General features: G+C 42.9%; 2 protein-coding genes across 2 annotated transcripts in view; one reads left to right on the plus strand and one right to left on the minus strand.

Annotated features, from left to right (window-relative positions):
- Window positions 1-15,838, plus strand: part of LOC306881006 (transcriptional repressor p66-alpha) — a 166,619-nt gene that overhangs the window by 121,156 nt on the left and 29,625 nt on the right. The gene's annotated exons all lie outside the window — the stretch shown is intronic.
- Window positions 1,698-14,129, minus strand: LOC306880888 (uncharacterized protein). The gene is made up of 4 exons (XM_079434690.1): window positions 13,452-14,129; window positions 9,920-10,015; window positions 9,606-9,839; window positions 1,698-3,458 (listed from the first exon to the last, which is right to left on the minus strand). Exons 1-4 carry the CDS (start codon window positions 14,028-14,030, stop codon window positions 3,081-3,083), a joined length of 1,287 nt encoding a protein of 428 aa, XP_079290816.1. The 5' UTR covers window positions 14,031-14,129; the 3' UTR covers window positions 1,698-3,080.

Below are 15,838 nucleotides of genomic sequence, written 5' to 3' on the forward strand. Positions count from 1 at the left end.
GGTGGCGGATCGTGTGTCTGGCGGCTCTTTCCGTGGAGGACATTGAAGATATCTACCTATCGAAGAATTATCGAAGAATTAGAGAAATGGGAACAGCCATCAAAAGCCTCACAAGGCTGCCCGTTATGATTGAAGCAGTGGGCAGAGCGGTCAGCACTGAGACTGAGACTATTAACAGCAATATGGATAATATTATGGAGAAGCTCACTGCTTTGCAAAGGAAAATTGATGGATTTGGAGACCAGAATGGACAAAGAAAGTAGCCGTGAAAATCGGATTGCGGCTACTCGCCCCAAGACCAAACAATCGCAATCTTATCTTCTTTCGGCTTCCCTCATCCAACATTGACCTCGGACAAGGCTGTTGTTTGAAAACAACCCCGGGAAGAGCACTGCAGTGTGACGCTCTCGCGTTCCTCCCCCCCTTCCACAGTCACCTGGTGATTATTGACTCTGTCTGGGTCCTGATCAAGGCTGTCTCCATGGCAACATGCTATGTCGCTATCACAATCTGCGGACTGAGATAACTTGTTTTGAATGCCAGCGGGGGAGGCTCTCCAGGCCTACAAAATGCACGAATTCTTACATACACTCATACGCACATATATACAGAAATTGCACTCACCTCCCCACCCACGATCCATCGCTGCTTTGTACCGCCAGTCTGACAAGCAGGTCTGTGACCGGCGCCGAGAATGGCTGCAGGACCGGATGGCTGCTTGCCGGAACTGGATTATCTCCCCTGTTGCAAGTTGTGTGTCTATGCTGTACTGATTATGTGCTTTTGTTGCTGGGGTGTTTTTCCTGTTCTCACACTGTACTCCCTAGGGAGCATAGTTTGGGGGTTATCCCCCCCCCTCCTCATGTTATGCTGTATTTCTTCCTCAATTCCCTGTCTTCCTGTCCTGTCTACCCCGTTGTCATATTGTATGTATATGTATGGACAGGTTGATGGCTAATTTCGCTGGTATTTGTGACTAGTGACAATAAAGGGCTACTACTACTACTACCTCCGTGGTTCTGTCAGGGCAGGCACAGAGTACAGTGAGCACAGACAGGGGTTCAGAGACTTCTGGGACAGCCTCGGTGTCTGTATCAAAGGAGGCTGGGAGTTCAAAAGCGGGCTCCATCACCTCAGGAGGAACTGTAACGCTGTATTGGGAAATTTTGCTGTGGTTGCCGCTGCCTCGGGAGGAGCAGGTGAACAGTGTGTGGCCCAAACACACAAGATGACAGTTTCCATTACCATTAGCAGGAGTGCCAGAATCGGGACCCCCGGACTTGGATGTTCTTTAGAGTGCAGAGGCTGTGGAGATGCCGGCCCCTTTGACCCAACATAAGCGTCCTGTCCCCCACACTGGAAATTAGCTTCCTACTTACAGAGGTATTCTCTGACATGGAGGCCATATTGGGACGAGAATCTGGAAAGGCAGCCAGGATGGGAAGGGACTCTGGGGGGTGAGGGTTACAGCAGAAGTGACCCATTACTCCTCTGTGATTCTCAGAGTAAATGCAGAGCCGCTCAGCTGCAGTGACAGGTTGATATAATATGCTGAGCAGCTCTGATAACCCTCCCTGAAATAATATCATGCATCTATTTCATCAAAATCTATTTCTTTGACTTTTTCTATGCTCTTATTTTCCATTAACATCTTCCTGTCCAATCATTTATTGCTCTGAATGATGACTGAACTTATAAAATGGGCACTTATGTTTATTACCATCTCACGATAAAATCACTTGTAGTTTTTCTCAACAGTAAGGCACTTTGGATAAAAGCGTCTGCCAAATGAATAAAAGCAAATATAAATGTGTACCTTGTCCATAAAATTCAAGTGTGCCAGTTCCAAAAAGTCCATCACATAGTCCTCAATGGGCTGATCTCCTTGACAGAGATGCATAATTTGTAATGCTGGATCCATGGTAGGTCTGGTGTTCAGAAATGAGAAAGGGGAGGATCCAAGTGCACTATAGCCGTTTATTAAGAAAATCACAATCCCACAGGCAATGGGAGACATGGGCAGAAAACGGCGTAAATCCACAACAGCATAAACAAGGGCAAAACAGAAAACAACTCGCACAAGACATCCACTAAAGACAACACCAGACAATGAACATGGGAAAACACTGGGGTTTATATACACAAGAAAACCAGGGGCTCACAAGGGACAGGTGAAGGTGATTAGTTGTCATGGTAACTAACAAGGGTAGCTATGGAGACAAACAAAGGGTAACTATGGAGACAAACAAGGCACAAGGAGCTGAACACAGGAAACAAACACAAACACTGGGAATGGAACAACACTTCAAAATAAGTGTCCAACCACTGACTCATAACAGAAGTGAATTGCTCATGATGTGATAAATGTGAAGCCACCACACTGCTATATTGGTATCCCACAGTATTTCTATACATTCTATTGAATAAATAAGAAATCATAAGATTTTAATGAGAAAACATCACCTAACGGATCAGCGTTTTTAAATCTGTAGTATGTCTATACATTCATTCAACGTATGTCAATGGTTATTTGTTAAATGTCTGGAATTTCCCCTGCATATTAAAAAGCTACTGTAACGTAATAAAAGTAATATTAATATGTAATTTAAAGAAATAGTTTAATTTAGCTCAAAGGGAATCATTTATGATTTTATAGGGATTTGAACAGAATCACGGTTACGGCGATTCACTGAACGAGCCGTATAACAAACTCTGCACTGGATATTAAAATCCAAAATATAGTGAAAACACTATTAAATAGCACAGTAACAGCATCGGCAGATTAAGACATTAACGTGTGAGCACAAGATACTTCTCTTTTCAATATAAATAATATTTTATTTATATAAACCTAAGACATAAACTAATCTAACACATGAACACAAGCATTCACACATTCACACGTTGCAGAAAGAGAGAAAGTGAGGAAAGGATGAGTTTAAGAGAATGGAAATGTGAAATCCAAAGTTTACAGCAATATGTTTAATTGCATAGACCTTAACAACCATCAATCACTTATTTAACCCTCGCTTTGAGTTTCTCAATGAAGCTGAAATTTATATTTACTGCACCTGATTCAGTTAGAACCTGGAGGTGTTGCTTGCTTTGCTAAGGGAATCCCTTTTGTCGTCGTCCTTGCAGGAAAGGGGGTCCCTGAAGTGTCTGATTGGTTGAGAGTTCAGTAGTCTTTGAAGTGACGTCTTGGGCATTGGCTGAGGATGCGGAGATGGTCTGGTTGAAGTTTGAAGCGAGTGCAGTCCATATGCAGTCCACACACACACGTGACAGATCGCCAGGCGGGCGCCCTGGAGGCCGGTGCAGGGCAGGATACTGGAGAGGCCTCCAGGGCGGAACAGGAGACTCGAGGGACCATGGTGGGTCAGGGATCTCAGGTGGCCATGGTGGATCTGGGGACTCCTGCGGTCTGGGGACTGGCCCTGGAGAGGCGGGTGTCGTGTCTTTGTGAAAGAAATGAACGTTGCAATAAGAATAAGATGACACACAAGTTAGCTTGCTCAACTGCTATGTGTTTACTTCGTTTTATATATATAAACTTCAACCAGAACATTTCCGGAAAGTAACAGTGCATTCTGGGTGCTGTAGTTAAATAACAATGCAACCAAATATACAACATCTCCTCCCCCCTTACTTTTAAGGTCAGCTTAGTAACTTTGAACTAGCACCATGCAGAATGAATGTATAACATACAGTTTCACCTTAACATTCTATGAACATTTTTTATATATATATATATATATATATATATACATACATATATATATATATATATATATATATACATATATATATATATATATATATATATATATATATATATATATATATATATATATATATATACATATATATATATATATATATATATATATACAGAAATTCTCAGAACATTCAGTTTTCCTTGTTAAATGTCCTTGGTAACTTAACACAACTAATTCCCTGGGAATGAGGGTGGACTACCTCATACCCTAGCTTACCCTTAGGGGATTATTCTGCCCCGATGCAATAAGGGTAGCCCCTAACTAAGTATAATCCAGAAACCGTTGAGGTTGACGCCGCTCCCTCATTGGATATCGGCGGCCTACTTGATTTCCATTTTCTGTCGAAACATCCGGGGATGACAATTCTTTAGTAGATGGGGAATTTGGGGTCTCACCAGGCTCGGTAAGGACGGTCACAGAAACTGGTGAGTTGGCACCTTCTTGATCATGATCGTCGATACCTTCAGGAAGGTCAGTGAATGTACTGACTCCGCTCAGCAACTGATCAGTATGTCGCCTCCATAGAAGATTCCCAGCAGTTTTAACTCTGTAGGACACGGGACCTGTCTGGGTCTCCACAGTAGCTGGAACCCATTTTGGACCGGTGCCATAGTTCCGGGCCAGCACTGATGAGCCTGTCAAGAAGGTTCTGTCTTTGGCTCGCAGTTTCCGTCGCTGTACCTGATTTTCTTGTTGTTGTAGGACAGTTTCCTTGAGGGTTGCTGGTTTAAGTAGCTCGAAACTTGTCCTGAGCTCCCGATTGAACAACAAATAAGCTGGTGACACTTTGGTAGTTGCATGCGCAGTACTGCGATAGGACAGCAAGAAGTCATGAAGGCGTTGATGAAAGGTGCCTTGTCCAATCGAAGCTTTCAAAGCATGTTTCATGGTCTGAACGAACCTTTCTGCTAGCCCATTTGTTGCAGGATGGTAGGGTGATGACTTGATATGTTGCACTCCATTTGCAAGTAGAAATGTGCCCATCTCATGCGAAATAAATTGGGGTCCATTGTCTGAGACAAACTGCACTGGTGGTCCAAATCTACTGAAAATTTCTCCCAACTTCTCAATTGTCTTTTCTGCTGAAGTAGATTTCATGATGGCCACTTCAGGCCACTTACTGTGTGCATCAATGACGACCAGCAACATTTTGTCCTCGACTGGACCTGCAAAATCAGCATGAATGCAATGCCACGGTTTCTCTGGATATTCCCATGGGTGTAGCGGTGCCAGTTGTGGTACGTTGCGTATGCTTTGACATGACGTACATGTTCTTGCCTTCTCTTCAATTTGTCCGTCCACTCCTGGCCACCAAAAGTAGCTCCTGGCAATCTCTTTCATGCGGACCATTCTACAGTGTCCCGCATGCAGCTGTTTCAGCACTGATTTGCGCAACGCTGGTGGAATGATCACTCTCCTTCCCCACAACAAACACCCTGTCTGCACCGAAAGTTCATGACGTCGAGTGAGGTATGGTTTGAGCTCTAGGTCATGGTTCTCACCTTTTCCTGACATGATGATATCCATGACCTTAGACAGGACAGGGTCATTTCGTGTTCCCTTGCGCACTTGTGCAGCTGTTACTGGGGTCCTTTCCACTTGACTGAAATAGAAAATTTCAGCTGCTTTTGTCGCTTTTACTTGGTCAGCAAGAGGCAATCTGGACAGTCCGTCTGCGTTTCCATGCGATTCTGACTTCCGGTATTTGATGTCATAGGTGTGAGCAGATAATAACAAAGCCCATCTTTGCATCCTACTTGCAGCCAGAGAGGGAATGCCATGGTGAGGGCCAAAAATCGCAGTCAGCGGGCGATGATCGGTCAGAAGTGTAAACTTCCTTCCGAAAATATACTGGTAAAACTTACGCACTCCAAACACAATGCTCAATGCTTCACGTTCAATCTGAGCATAATTTGCTTCGGCTTTGTTCAGGCTTCTCGAAGCGAATGCGATCGGCTTCTCTTGACCATTCGGCATGATGTGGGACAAAACAGCTCCCACACCATATGGAGAAGCGTCGCAGGCCAGCTGAATTGGAAAGGAAGGATCAAAATGGGTGAGGGCTTTTGACGTTAACAGAGTCTCTTTCGCTCTGTTGAATGTCTCTTGACATTCAGTAGTCCACCTCCAGCTTTTCTCATGACACAACAATTTGTGTAGAGGTTTCAGCAAAGTAGCGATGTTTGGAATAAACCGCCCGTAATAATTAAGCAAACCGAGGAAAGAGCGCAGCTGGCTGACATTTTTGGGCGTTGGAGCATCCACTATGGCCTTAACCTTAGCTGGGGACGTATGCAGACCAGAGGCATCGATAACGTGGCCCAGGTACTCAACTGCAGGCTGGAAAAATTCACATTTGTCCCTCCGTACTCTCAATCCGTACTCTTTCAGTCTCTTGAGGGTAGCGTCCAGGTGCTGCAGGTGTGATTCATCGTCATTTCCAGTCACAAGAATGTCATCTAAGTAACATACTACTCCTGGAAGGCCCGCCAGGATCTGGTCCATCGCTCGCTGAAACAGGGACGGAGCCGAAGTGATTCCAAATGGTAAACGCTTATACCGAAATAGGCCCTTGTGTGTGTTGATGGTCAGTAGTTCTCTTGACTGTTCCTCCACATGCATTTGCAGATATGCTTGGTTGAGATCAATTTTACTGAATTTCTGTCCTCCGGTCAGTCCTGCAAAGAGGTCATTTATGAGGGGTAAGGGGTATTGTTCTGCAAACAACACTGGGTTCACCGTGACTTTAAAATCCCCGCAAATTCTTATGCCACCATCTTTCTTTAAAACTGGAACAATAGGTGTTGCCCACTTGCTTACACTGACTGGTTCCAGCACACCCTCCTTCACAAGTTCATTTAAGCTTGCCTCAACTTGGGGTTTGAGTGCATATGGCAAAGGTCGGGACTTTAAGAATTGTGGCTGGCATTCCGGCTCAACAGTCAATTTTACATTGATCCCTTCCATGCTGCCTAACTCCTTTTTGAAAATGTCGCTATGTTTCCGAAGGACACCCTCTAAATCCAGTTTTTGTGATGTCATCATGTGTAAGGCCTGCCAGTTCACCTGCAGTTTCTCTAGCCAGGAACGTCCCATCAGTGAGGGGTAATCACCTGAAACCACATACAATGGCAATTTTTTTGTTTGTTTGTTTAGTTCAACGGTTACCTGGAGGAGCCCTTTCATGGTCACTGATTCGCCAGTGTACGTTTTAAGGGTCACATCGGGTGGTTTAAGTGGCAGGTGGCTCAGTATTTTGCTGTATACCACATCCGACACAAGCGACACCGCAGCACCAGTGTCAATCTCCATCTTCACTGGCTGTCCTTCCAGCAGCGCTGTGACTTTGTATGACTTTGTTTCCCCTGCCACAGTAAGCACATGCAAAGAAAGTTCATCATCCGATGTGTCTGTACCCCTCTTGTACTCTTGGTCAACTGTGAATACTTGTTTCTTTTGTTTCCTTCTGAATGTTGTTTTCTGCTGCATTTTCCCTTTTTCTGCTTTATTTCTACATGCACGCTCTATGTGTCCTTTCTTTTTACAACTGCGGCACTCCATGTCCTTAAACCAGCATGTGGCATGTGAGTGCCCAGTCTTGCCACAGCGAAAACATGGGGCTTTATTTTCCATTTGTTTTTCAGTGTCCATTTTATACACTTTGCTGTTTGAGCTCAGTTGCTGAGCTTCCTTAGCAGCTAATTCCATAGCCACGCTCAGTTCTATTGCTCTTTGTAGTGTTATGTTGCTCTCAGTTAATAGTCTTTTCTGAATTCCCTCACAGCGAAGTCCGCACACTAATCTGTCCCGAAGTGTGTCATTCAGTGTATCACCAAATTCGCAATGTTCAGCTACTTTTTTTAGCACTGCCACAAACATTGTGACAGTTTCTCCTTCTAGTTGATTTCGTCGGTGAAACCGAAATCTCTCTGCAATTACTAATGGCTTTGGAGAGAAATGAGCTTTGAGAGTATTCACTATTTGCTCATACGTTTTCTCTCCCGGTTTCTCTGGTTGTAGGAGGTTACGCAACAGCGTGAATGTCTTTGGACCCATCACACTTAAAAATGTGGGTACCATTTTATCTTGATCAATATTATTTGCTTCCACAAAGTACTCAAAACGTTCTGTATAAGAACTCCACTGCTCACTGCTTTCATCAAACGGACCCATACAGCCGAAAACTGATGCCATTTTGTTCCGTTTCCAGTCGTTAACAATCAATTTAGTCACTTATCTGAATCGTTGTCTGTCCTCCCCCTTTACCAGACGTGAAAAAGCAGCCGGCTCGTATTTTCTCTCGTTTCACACAAAACCGCTTTTTTTTCCTCGTTCTCATAACACACGCATGAGTGCTTGAGTTCTCGTCGCCACTTTGTCGTGTCTTTGTGAAAGAAATGAACGTTGCAATAAGAATAAGATGACACACAAGTTAGCTTGCTCAACTGCTATGTGTTTACTTCGTTTTATATATATAAACTTCAACCAGAACATTTCCGGAAAGTAACAGTGCATTCTGGGTGCTGTAGTTAAATAACAATGCAACCAAATATACAACAGCGGGCACTGGAGGGTGCTTGCGAGGAGCTGGCACGGGAGGGCCCTCTGGAGGCGCAGGCATGGCATAGTGCTTTCGAGGGACTGGCTCTGGGCTTGGGTGAGCAGTGCCCGGCAGGCTTGCCATACTCTCTGCCGGCAGGCTTGGGAGAGCCGCGGGCAGCTGACTTGCGCTTAAACATCGTATAGATTTTAAAATCTTGTTCATTATTTATAAAGCCCTGAATGTTTTAGCTCCTCAGTACTTGAGCGAGCTCTTATCACATTATAGTCCTCCACGTCTGCTGCGTTCTCAAAACTCTGGCCGTTTGATAATACCTAGAATATCAAAATCAACAGCATGCGGCAGATCCTTTTCCTATTTAGCTCCCAAACTCTGGAACAATCTACCTAACACTGTTCGGGAGGCAGACACACTCTGTCAGTTTAAATCTAGATTAAAGACTCATCTCTTTAACCTGGCTTACACATAACACACTAATACACTTCTATTATTTAAATCCATTAAAGGATTGTTAGGCTGGATTAATTAGGTCAATCGGAACCGAGAAGACTCCCCATAACACACAATGTACTTGTTACATTGTTAGAAGAATAGCATCTACGCTAATATTGTTTGTTTCTTTCTTATTCCGAGGTCACCGTAGCCACCCGATCCGGTCTGTATCCAGATCAGATGGTCACTGCAGTCACCCGGATCCAGTCCAGATGGTGAATCAACACCTAGAGATGACATCTACAGCCCTGAACGTCAGCGAAGATCAGACACCTAGATGAGCCCCAGAGACAGATCCCCAGTGAAGACCTCTTCACCTAGATGGCCATCGGAATTGAACTGCTGGAATTGACTGGCCAGAGGAGAACTGGTCCCCCGACTGAGCCTAGTTTCTCCCAAAGTTTTTTTTCTCCATTCTGTCACCGATGGAGTTTTGGTTCCTTGCCATTGTCGCCTCTGTCTTGCTTAGTTGGGGACGCTTCATTTCCAGCGATATCGTCGACCTGATTGCACAGATTTAAACTGAACTGTGCTGGACGATGACATCACTGAATTCAATAATGAAATGCCTTTAACTGAAAAATGAGTGTTTAGTCTTGTCATTTTACATTGACACACTATTTCCCTATTTTGATATTGTAAAGTTGCTTTGACACAATCTGTATTGTTAAAAGCGCTATATAAATAAAGGTGACTTGACTTGACTTGAGTCTCCTGTCACAGCAGGATCTGCTCAAGTCCACTATGATGCTGTTCTTCTAGATCTGTGTTACCTGCAGGAACTGGATGTGATCCTGTGTGTGTGAAAGCTGCTCCAGCTCAGCGTCTCTCCTCCTCAGATCATTGATCTCCTGCTCCAGTCGCTCTAGTCGTCCTTCAGCTCCACTCACTGCTTGCTTTTCCTGATCTCTGATCAGCCGTATCAGCTCAGAGCGGCTTCTGTCAATGGAGTGGATGAGCTCAGTAAAGATCCTCTCACTGTCCTCCACTGCTGTCTGTGCAGAGCGCTGTTAGGACACACAGTGATTCAGGCTTCAGTGAGTCTGAACTGAGACTGAGACAAACTTCTCTTCTTCTCCAGACACACCTTATGAGACTCCACAGCCTCTCTCAGCTGCTGAAGATCTTTCTCCCTCTGCTGGATTCTCTGCTGGAGCGTCTTCTGCTTCTTCTTCAGCTGCTTCTGCAGGACAAACACATGATAGTGAATCTCACAGAAAACTACTGGCACCAAATCATCATGTGATCAGATGAATCCAGTAAACGTGCGGTGAGGCAGTTTAAATGTTACTTATCTCAAATGATAAACAATGGCTATAGGTTCCCCATCATTAGCACAGAAACTGCACTTGTTAAAATTACAAATTACTTGCTTCTTGCATCAGACCAAGGCTGCATCTCATTGCCAGTTTTACTTTACTTGACTTTAGTGCTGCATTCGACACTATAGATCATGACATACTCATAGATTGATTACAAAACTATACAGGTATTCAAGTGTAGCCAGGTTGTAGAACTAGGCACTGTTTTGCAATGCATTTTGATGATTATGAACTTACGGTATGGTTGAACATCCGGTTCCTGTCTGTTGTGCTGCTGAGAGGTGTGCGATTGTAGCTCCGTGTAGCTAGGCTTTTCTGTTGAATCTCTATCTTACTTTCACTCTCTGTTGTTTAATGTGATAAAATATAACTTAATTCCCACCATATTTCTGATATTATCTATCAAACTAATCTAACTAATTTGATTGTTCACTTTTAATCTAAAACCGCGAGTGCAGCGCACGTGCAGCGCGTTAGTATTCGTTAGCCGGTTAGCTTGTCATTCACGGTTCCATTTGCGTTCCTATTATTGTTTTCTTTTTTCTCACTCCGTTTCATTTCTCTCTCGCTTGGATTTTCATGAGTTCATCAAACAGCAGTGGTAAGTGAATCATTCATCAGTCATGGTGAGTAATGGCTTCTTCTCCTGCTATTATTGTTTGCACCTCTTGTCACACGTACAGTTTCTCTCTCTCTGTTGGCGATGAGGGATTCACATGTGATAAATGCAGGGAAATAGTTAGGCTGACAGAGAAGTTTTCAGAATTAGAGACACGCATCCAAACTTTAGTTGAGGATAGTAAGAATGTGAGGGCTGTAGATACTGCTTTGGATGCGACTAGCTCAGGGAATCCTGTACATTGTTCGGTTCCGGTAGAGCCCGTGCAGCAGGGCAGCTGGGTGACTGTGAGGCGGCCTAGTCGCGGGTCAAAACACCACTCTTCCGTTCCGATCAGAACATCAAAGAGGTTCTCCCCACTCAGTGACGCATCCACTGAGAAACCTGATGAAAGTGCTCTAGTTATTGGCGATTCTATTGTACGGAACATGAAAATAGAGACACCAGCCACCATAGTCCAATATTTACCGGGAGCCAGAGCGCCTGACATCTTGGCAAATTTAAAAGTGCTGGCTAATGCTAAACATAAATTCAGTAAGATTGTTATACACGTCTGCGCTAATGATGTTTGACTTCGCCAGTCGGAGATCACTAAATATAATGTTAAAGAGGTGTGTGAACTTGCAAATACAATGTCAGACACTGTAATAAGCTCTGGTCCGCTCCCTGCTTACCGTGGCGATGAGATTCATAGCAGACTGTCGTCACTCAATGGCTGGATGTCTAAGTGGTGCCCGCAGAATAACATAGACTTTATAGACAATTGGACAAGTTTTTGGGGCAGACCTGACCTATTGAAAAGAGATGGTCTTCATCCCTCCTAGGGTGGTGCCGCTCTTCTCTCTAGAAATATGGCACATAGTCTTAGAGTTCGTACTTGACTAACTGGGGCCCAGGTCAGGAAGCAGACAGACTGGCTAAACCAACCGTCTGCTAGCCGCCTCACGTCACAGAAGTCAGTTAATTCTCAGCACATAGAGACTCCTTCACCTAGATATCACACTATAGAGACTGTGTCTGTTCTCCGAACTAGAAAATACAGAAAACATCCAAACCAAATTAAGAGTAACAATTTAACTGATGCTCAACAAATGAAAAATGTATATAATACAGAGAAACAAATGATAAAGCTTGGCTTACTGAATATCAGGTCCCTTTCTACGAAAGCACTTTTTGTAAATGATTTGATCAATGATCATAACCTAGATTTGCTCTGTTTGACAGAAACATGGCTAAAACCAGATGAATACATTACTCTAAATGAGTCCACCCCCCAAGATTACTGCTATATAAATGAGCCACGTCCAAAAGGTAAAGGGGGAGGTGTTGCTACAATTTATAGCAATATTCTCAGTATTTCTCAGAGGGCAGGCTTTAAGTATAACTCGTTTGAAGTTATGGTGCTGCGTATAACATTATCTAGAGAAACACGTGTTAGTGATAAATCCCCTGTGATTTGTACTGGCTACTGTATACAGGTCACCAGGGCACCACACAGACTTTATTAAAGAATTTGCTGATTTTCTATCTGAGTTAGTACTGGCTGCAGATAAAGTCTTAATTGTTGGTGATTGTTGATGTCGATAATGAAAAAGATGCATTAGGATCAGCATTCATAGACATTCTGAACTCTATTGGGGTTAGACAACACGTGTCAGGACCTACTCATTGTCGAAATCTAGATTTAATACTGTCACATGGAAATGATGTTAGTGGTGTTGAAATTCTGCAGCAAAGAGATTATATCTAGTCTTGTGTAAACTCCATATAGCTAAAACTGTACATTCTACTCCTTGTTACAAGTATGGTAGAACCATCACAAGTTCTTTCAAGAACCATCACACTATTTCCCTATTTTGATATTGTGCAGTTGCTTTGACTCAATCTGTATTGTTAAAAACGCTATATAAATAAAGGTGACTTGACTTGACACTAAAGGAGGTAGAGCTTTTTCACATTTGGCTCTCAAACTCTGGAATAGCCTTCCTGATAATGTTCAGGGTTCAGACACACTCTCTCTGTTTAAATCTAGATTAAAGACACATCTCTTTAGCCAAGCATTCAAGTAATGTATCGCATAACCTCGTACTTCAGTTACATCTGATCAAATGCACATAAACATTCTTTTGCTTGGGTTGAACACATCATTTTTTGCTTAGTTGGAACGCTATTTTTTCTTTATTTCCTTCTCTGTAGGAATTACAGAGACTTCAGTCTGGATCCAACACTTACAAAGACCTGAGATGACCAAACACCAGAGAAGAGATGATGCCAACCCCCCAGAAGACCGCAGTTGATGCCAACCCTCAGACAGCATACAAAACTTTGCTATAAGTTTGATTGCAACATTTAATCATTGCTGTTAAGTGTTCACCGTCTGTTTGATTACATGATATTAACTAACTGCTTGATTTTTACTGTACATTTCTGCCATATGGACATCAACATGAGATAGTCACCACTGATAAGCTATTACTAAATATAATGGAGAAACATTAATTTTCTGTAAAGCTGCTTTGCAACGATTTGCATCGTGAAAAGCGCTAAACACATAAACTTGAATTTAATATAATAGGATCAAATTCTAGAAGTGATGATCGGTTACAATCATCATACATGAATAAAATGAAGCATAAAGATTGTTTAGCAATATTTCATCAGTGTGTAGTTTTAAATACCTGTTTCTCTGTCCTCTGGTCTGCAGCTGATACAGTGTCGTGGTTTTTATGTTCATCCATCGTACACAGCACACATATACAGTTCTGGTCAGTGCGACAGAAAACCTCAAGGAGCTTGTCATGTTTCTGGCAGATCATCTCCTGCAGTCGTCCAGTGGCATCAGTCACTTTGTGTGGTTTTCCTGAGCAAAACTCCTCATGCCGCTCAAAATGACTCCGACAGTAAGACTCCAGACACTCCAGACAGGACTTGACAGCTTTGTATTTTCTTCCAGTACAGACGTCACACTGAACATCTCCAGCTCCAGCTTCACAGTCAGCAGAGAGTTTGGTCTTCTTCAGTTTCTCCACCACTTCAGCCAGCATGGTGTTTGTAGCTAAAGCAGGTCTTGGACTGAAGGTCTGTCTGCACTGAGGGCAGCTGTAGACTCTCTTCTCATCCTCCTGATCCCAGCAGCCTGTAATACAGCTCTTACAGTAACTGTGTCCACATGAAGTAGTCACAGGATCCCTCAGGAGATCCAGACACACTGGACACAAGAACTCCTCCCGATCCACTGAAGTTCTGCCTTCTGCCATTTTTCTGCTTGAATACAGAGACAAAAGCACACAACAGCTCAATAACACTTCGGTTTCTCTTTCCCTGAACCGATGAGTTTAAATACGTTTAAGTAACGTTCCCAAAACAAGTTTATCTGTAAGTCTGTAAAGCAGATTCCTCATTCCTGCTCCTGTAGAGCCACATTCTTGCTGAGTTTCAACACCATCGAGTTACCATCAACTAATCTGTTCATCCAGCGAATATTCAGTGTAATTTCATAGCAACTCTAAGAAATTATATTTTCGTGGCCGTAGAAAATAACTTCCTTACAGTATGGCGTTTTGGATCAAAATTTGTCATTTATGTGAATCGTCTAGAAGAGTTTTTTTGAGGGGGGGGGTTGTCTGGACGGAGAGAGAGAAGCTCGTAGACAGGAGCGTGTTCGACCAAAGTCCCTTTCTCGGTTCGACTTGAAGCAGCGCCGCACAGACCAATCGCTGTATGACATCAAAGCACCGCGAGAGCTACAGAGAACAGATGGCTCTCACTCTCGCGGTACTTCCGATCGGTCTGCGCTCTGCTGCTTCAAATCGAACACCCCTCATCTCACAGCGCTCTTACGCTCACATCTGCATGTAAACATGTCGTCGGCGTGGAAGTTCTTCATTGTGAGTGAAGCAGACACAAAGTTCGCAATTTGTAATACAATATTGACTGTTTTTAATCAAGTTAGCTGACGAAGTTTCAATCAAAGCCACAGCAGAACTGTTTTGTGTCTCCGAGCAACACAGCGGTGTTGAGATACTGAATGAATCCATGTTTTTGAATGAATCAAGTGAGTCAATGATTCAGTTACCCTTTCATAAAGACAGTAGTCACTTGCCTCGTTTTTGAATGAATCAGCCGTTTGAAAGAATGACTAATGACTGGTCCATTAGAACATTGCATTTTCCCCAACATTTTTAACTTGTATGTTTAAAAATATTTAAAACATTAATCTTATAAAATTTATGCATTTGAAATTTTGTGGTGTAAATGCATTTATGGCACCTCAGATTCATTAAACAGTCTGTGTACATCTAATGCCACTTCAGATGCAGCTTCTGTTTCCTCTGCAGTGAAAAGATGGAGTTTGTTGATAGTATGTGCACTCTAATGTGAACATTAGAACAAAGAGAAGAACACAGACGACAAGAGAGTTGCACTCCTCACTCCGTATAACATGCTGTCAGTAGAGCAGCAAGACCACAGCGCATCTCAATTCTCACAAAGAAGCCTTCTCAACTCGGTTTGTGTTTCCACTGCAGTTTAGCGGGATTATTCTCGTCGTTATAGTTGCACCACCTCTACTACCGTGACTCCTGCTAAACTTTTTCATTCTGCGTCGCCCCTTCATTTAATCCTGCTGGGGTTAATGATTTCAACACAAAAAGCCTATCTTTGCAGAGATGTTCACAAGTCTTTAATTTGGAGTCCGAGTCGAGTCTCAAGTCATTTAATGGCTTGCTAAAAAAATCCCATTCAGAATCCTCATTTATTGAAATCGTCATATTTACGAAGCTGTTTTATAGGCTATAGACAAAATATATGATCTGCTTTGTAAAAAAAAAAAGAGGTAAAGGTTAATGTACATCCAGCCTGTTACTTATGTTTTAATCCATTACCATGTTCAAAACAGTTTTTCTGTAATCAAATTCTATAATAAGAGTCCGATACACCATGCCACATAAGGAAATATTTGACACAGATATGACAAAACCATACAAATAAATTATTTCTTTATGATATAAGTATTCAGGTAAAGTTCTAAGAGGCGTGGCCTCAATATTTTCTTTCAAGCAAAGTT

This window comes from Barbus barbus (genome assembly GCF_936440315.1).
Source record: "Barbus barbus genome assembly, chromosome: 15".
Classification (NCBI taxonomy): Eukaryota; Metazoa; Chordata; class Actinopteri; order Cypriniformes; family Cyprinidae; genus Barbus; species Barbus barbus.